The following is a 6,062-nucleotide window of genomic DNA, read 5'->3' on the forward strand; positions in this document are numbered from 1 at the left end:
TGCTTCATTACCTCTTTCATAAATAGTGTTTCGACAAAATTAATTTGATTTTAATGGAACCTGGCTTCCTCAAGCTGCAAAGCTAACAAACGGAGAGTTATAGTGAGCGTTACCCTGACAGTTCCTCTCGTCTGCATAATCTCCGCAGTCATTGGCTCCATCGCACAGCCACGAATGGTGAACGCACAGTGAGGTGCTGTTACAACTGACAAAGACCTTTTCTGCAACTCCCATCCTGTAAAAGTCTGCACAATCTGTGTGATCTGAAAAAAAGGGAGAAGACTTTGTGATCTAGGTCACAAGAGATGACAAAACAGACGACGCAAGTGATTCCAAGCTGTATGATCATTCATGTAGACACACACACACACTCCATAATCAAAATGAAAACAACAGTTCACCCAAATATGACTTCTGTCCATACGACTCTCAAAAGATGATTTTCTTAATAATATCCAAGCTACTCTTTGCAATGTAATGAAAGTGAATAGAGTGGTGGTCTCCAAAATTACAAAAAAAGCACCATTACAGTAATAAAGTATCATACAACTACACTATTCAGAAAGGGTACATTAAATAGATCAAAAGTAATAGTAAACACATTTATAATGTTACAAATGATTTCTATTTCAAATAAATTATGTACTTTTTTATTCATCAAAGAATCCCGAAAAAGAAGTATCACAGTTTCCACAACAATATTAGGTAGCACACGTGTTTTCAACATTGATAATAATAATAATAATAATAATAATAATAATAAGTGTTTCTTGAGCACTAAATCAATATATAAGGATGATTTCTGAAGAACCATGTGATACTACAAGACTGTAGTAATAGCTGCTGAAAATTTGTCTTTGCATAAATTGTAATGACACTTCATAATATTATAAAAAAAATTTTGGACCAAATAAATTTAGACTTAGTAAACATAAAAGGTTTCTTTCAAAAAAAATCATACTGATCCCAAACTTTTGAAGGGCAATATATAAGTCGGCTGAAGCCATATGATAACTTTTTGTGAAAAACAGACTGAAATTAGTTTGGTCGAAAATATTGTTCTCCTCCAAAGCCCCAAAATGGACTTCAGAAGTCATGCAGGCTACAAAAACATCAATACCAAATGCCATTGGCTCTGTCATTGATGTCAATGCTGCCATTTGATTAGAAAGTTCCAGCAGTTTTGACTAATTAATTTAGACTAAAAATTCACTACACGTGACTAAAATAATGACTACAATATCATATGACATCAAAAGACTTGGAATATAGTCCCTCTGTCCCTCAGAATTGCTTTTAAAATACTTTTAAGGTGCTTTTTGTCATTTTGCCCCCTTTCATTATATGGGAAAGAGTGGACAGGATATGCTTTAGAAATTTGCATTTTTTGTTCCATTGAGGAAAGACAGTCATAAAGATTTGGAAGGACTTTTTTTTTTCATCTCTGGGTGAACTGTCCCTTTAATGATAGTTTATTGATTTATCCTCAGTTCTATCTAGGAATGCATTACATTTGTAGTCTATAATAATCTGATACATCAAGGCAGTGATTATTACAGTAGGATAAAGAGAACGTGTGCTGCTTTGCAACATGGCCTTACTGCAGTTCTTTTCATCCGAGGCATCGGCGCAGTCGATGACCTGGTTGCACCAGGAGGATATTGGTATGCAAGTTCCATCTTGACAGGATGACTCAGATGCAGCACACGTGACATCTGGAACAGAGACACTTCATTTACACTGAGAGCGGAGAGACTAAAGCTCCTGGATGTGTGCTTGAATGAAATATTGTGCTGCAATATTTGTATGATATGCACCGCAATTCACTGATGATAACAGGGTCTTCCAGACAGGACAGCTCCAAAGAAAATGACTTGTAAATTGCTTTCACAGCTTGAAAATTGGACAGTCATTTTTGAGGTCTAACATGGCCCGAAATAAACCTACTAGCAGCACAATATATTTTTTGCGGCCTATTTTCTTTTATAGACTGCAAAAAAATAACTTCCTTAAGTGAAATTTATATGCAAAATGTAAAAATAATAATATTCGCAGACAAGATACCCACTGTTACAAAATGCCTCATCTGAGTTGTCCCCACAGTCGTCCATTCCATCACAAAAGCGATTGTTAGCCACACAACGCCTGTTGTAGCAAGGACGGTAACCCTTTCGGCAGCTCCTGTTGTCTAGCGATACGGAAAGCAACGGCACAGCAAATCTTTCACATCAGGGCAAAAAAGCTTCATATCCTCTCTCTTATTTACTTTATCCGTTGCTCTGGGCTTATTCCCATTTGCTCCTCTGGTTGAAAGCAGTAAGGAGAAGCGGCTCATTTTATTAGGTTGAAGCCTCAGGGAATGGAACTGCCACCTTAAACCAATTCTGCGTGCTTACTGCTTTCATGATGCAGGAGCAGGGAGTACATACTGCGAAGCATTGTGATCGGCTACTTACCACAATATTGCATTTTCTCATCTGACTTGTCTTTGCAGTGGGCAATTCCATCACATGTTAGCTGGTAGTCTATACATTCCCCATTTCCACACTCAAACTCAGTGTGGATGTTGCAAGAGGACGTTTTTGCTATAAAAGAACACAAAAAACTTTCTTACTGTACAACTCTACACAGAGATTAAGTGACTCCAGTTATGAGCAAACAATGAACAACATCAAGTGTGATACAAATAAGACTTTATTAACTACATAAACACTTAAACTAGTCTAACATACTACATAAACACTTAAACTGGTCCAACATACACATACGCACACACACATACGGTTGGTATAGGAAAGGGTTAAAGCTTAACGCAGTAAAGAGAAGAGAAAATAAGAATATTAAGTTATGGAACCATTTGCTATTCAGCAGATCTACAGCCTGAAGGAAACAGCAGATTCTTAGTTCAAACACACCTTTGTAAAAAGGTGCAAATGATACCTAATGTATCAATTAATAAGACTAAGTTTGAATACTTGCACGTCTCGTCTGTCTGAAAGAAAGGCTTTATGCAGTTCAAAGGTTCAAGTTGGTCTTTGCTGAAGTTGGTTGATGAAAAAAGAACCAGTTTTGAGTCAGAGAATCTTGGTGAATGGAAAAGTCAAGGCCGAAGCCTGGCACGAGCTTAGGATGTCCTGGAGCGTTGTAGCTCACATTTTCTCAAAACCTAACAGAACCACCGACTCTGGGCGGGTCACATGGTGTGACCATGGGGACCAGGGGGGCCTGGTGTCATTACAGACATCCTGGCACCCAGTTTATTGGGTGAGCGGACTGTGACGATTTGTTAATCTAATGAAAAATTGTGTTTTTGATTGGTCCAGATGCTACAACATGTTAATCATAGAAAAGATGTATTCAACTGCATTTTGAATTGATTTTGAATTAACTTCTGAATAAAAAAAATTAATAAGAATTAGAATCATGTCTTTGATCCAATAGCACACCTTTTCTCAAAAAGCTACACTTTTTGAAGTACCATCCATGTCCAGAAAGAGTTTAAATCCCAAACTTCTGAGCAACAGCCATAGCGATGACTAGTTAAATACAAAACAAATGCTGGAATAAATGAAGCAAAGTAATTTCACATCTTTCTGAGATGGAGGGACTCATATTCCTTGAGAGTCTGAGGGAAGCATGGTGAAACTTACACACGCATCTGTTGTCATCAAGCAGTATCCGCTCTCCTCGGCAGCTGCAGTTGACTGTGCCATCTGGAGTAAGGAGACACAGGTCACCACAGCCACCATTCAGAACCCTGCATGGAGATAGCTCGCCTGAAACACAGGGACAAGGGAACATCACGTACCTTCACAACAGTGCTCTGAGTATATATAAAAAAGCCTAAATAACAATATTAAGCAACAAACAAACATGAACACAGAGAAAAGTCATTCCAAAGACTTTGAAGTGAGCAATCCACAAAACTTTGAGCTAAAACAGGTTTGCTTTCTTAAAAAGAGCTGACTACACTGACAAAAGCAGTACATCAGGGACATTCACTGAATACCCTGGAGTTCCTACAAAGTGCAATTCCTAAGCAAAACAAAAAAAAGTTGTTAAAAATGTAAAACGTAAGTGTAATCTCATTTAAATGGAAGAATAGAACTATACTGTTCTGCTCCACGTATTTCTAGGTCACTAATCAAATATGCAAATTTGTGATATTAAACATGCGACTCTTTAGTACCAATGTTAGTTTAGTCTTATTGAGATACTATTATAGTTTTTTATTCAATTTTTGAATCAGTTTTAATTTTTATATTTTCAGCTTTCTTCATTTAAATTTTTAATTGTAATTTTAGTAATTTTGTGTTGTATACTGTTGATAGATGTAGATAGTTTAAGATAGAACGATAGATAGACAGACAGACAGACAGACAGACAGATAGAACGATAGATAGAATGATAGATAGATAGACAGACAGACAGACAGAGAGACAGACAGACAGACAGACAGAGAGATAGACAGACAGACAGACAGATAGATGATACAGACAGACAGACAGATAGATAGATAGATACAGTATATTGTGTGCTATTTATTTTAGAGTGTATATAGTTTTTATTAATTTTTATTTCAGTTATAGTTTTTGTTATTTTAGTACAACATTTTTTATACATGATTTTATACTTTATTTAATATCAGTTAAAGCTATTATTTTTATTTCAAATAAAACATTTTTATGGTGTACATTTTAGTTTCAGTTTTAGTTAACTATAATAACCTTGCTTTATACAGACGTCAGATGTTCTCACATCCATTAAAGCACAAGATGTTCTTAGGACAGATCTCAAATCATGCTGGAGAACAGGTTTTTGGTTTATGCTGCCTAACTGCTGTCATTAAAGATACCAAGACATTCTGCAAGTTTTACTCTAATTATTATGCAGGTAATGTATATTTATAATTAAAAACAAAATAGAAATAGAAAGAATTGTCCATTTAATCAGACTGGTCAAATAACTTTTAAATGAACATCCAGACTATCAGGAAACGTTATGAATCCAGAACATTGTGCCTCTGGGAGCTGTATGAAGCACCCATACCTATGAAGAGCCTCCAGCATCTCTAATTCATTGTACTGTGTCTCAACATGAATATGGAAACAAGTCTCAAAAATCAAAGGTGGTGTGTTAAAGGCATCATATGATGTTGCTAAAAAGAACATTATTTTGTGTATTTGGTGTAATGAAATGTGTTTATGCGGTTTAAGGTAAAAAAACATTATTTTCCACATACTGTACATTATTGTTTCTCCTCTATGCCCCGCCTTTCTGAAAAGCGTTGATTTTTACAAAGCTCATCGGTCTGAAAAGCGAGGTGTACGCTGATTGGCCAGCTATCCAGTGTGTTGTGCTATTTAAGTATAAATACCTCAAGCGTGTGATGGAAATGTTACTCTCTTACCATATTGTGATGCCCTGTCCGGCCAGAGCAATGAAACAAAAACATTAAAACCCATTATAAACGAGGCATTTGTTGCATCCAGTGGGGACATAATTACTGATTATAATGACTTATACTGCGTTTTTACGCGTTGCGTTGCATCGCGCCGCGTGAACATAAAACTATGTCTGCATTTGTGATCGGAGAAATGACAAACAACAAGCGCTACTCTACACTGCTCAAAACTCGCGTTTGAATCGTCAGTGGCAAATTCTTTAAATATAAAAAACGTACTTGCAGTCCGTGAGTCAGAACAGCCGGCATTGTACTCTACTCTACCAGGATCAGGAAACAGTCCTCCATAAAATGCGCTGGACACATCTGAATATTTGGATTGAGCTGTTCCGGAACAGTGTTGTAAATACAACTTAACCACTGATTTCTAGTCGTGTCCTCTTTTGGAAGGCCAAACAAAGTAGTTTCGCTTTCACAATGAAACACATGGCGGGCTAGAGTGAGCAGAGGCCGGAGGCCTAGAGTGAGCGGCGGGCTAGAGTGAGCAGAGGCGGGCAGGCTTGCGAACGGCGCGGCTGGCGGATTCGACGAAGGAGCGTCCGGCGGGCTTGCGGCAACCACATGTGACGACCCCGGGCTGGACTCCGCTTCGTCCCCG

At 37.5% G+C, this 6,062-nt stretch overlaps 1 protein-coding gene across 1 annotated transcript in view; it reads right to left on the reverse strand.

Annotated features, from left to right (window-relative positions):
* lrp1bb (low density lipoprotein receptor-related protein 1Bb) overlaps positions 1-6,062 on the reverse strand; it is a 373,072-nt gene that overhangs the window by 74,282 nt on the left and 292,728 nt on the right. The window contains exons 45-49 of the mRNA XM_016288691.1: positions 3,651-3,776; positions 2,457-2,585; positions 2,069-2,188; positions 1,602-1,715; positions 114-263 (exon numbers count right to left, since the gene is read on the reverse strand). Of these exons, the coding sequence (XP_016144177.1) occupies positions 114-263; positions 1,602-1,715; positions 2,069-2,188; positions 2,457-2,585; positions 3,651-3,776 (639 nt within the window). The remainder of the gene's footprint in view (positions 1-113; positions 264-1,601; positions 1,716-2,068; positions 2,189-2,456; positions 2,586-3,650; positions 3,777-6,062) is intronic.

Source organism: Sinocyclocheilus grahami, unplaced genomic scaffold, assembly GCF_001515645.1.
Source record: "Sinocyclocheilus grahami isolate Dianchi unplaced genomic scaffold, SAMN03320097.WGS_v1.1 scaffold233.1, whole genome shotgun sequence".
NCBI classification, from domain to species: Eukaryota; Metazoa; Chordata; class Actinopteri; order Cypriniformes; family Cyprinidae; genus Sinocyclocheilus; species Sinocyclocheilus grahami.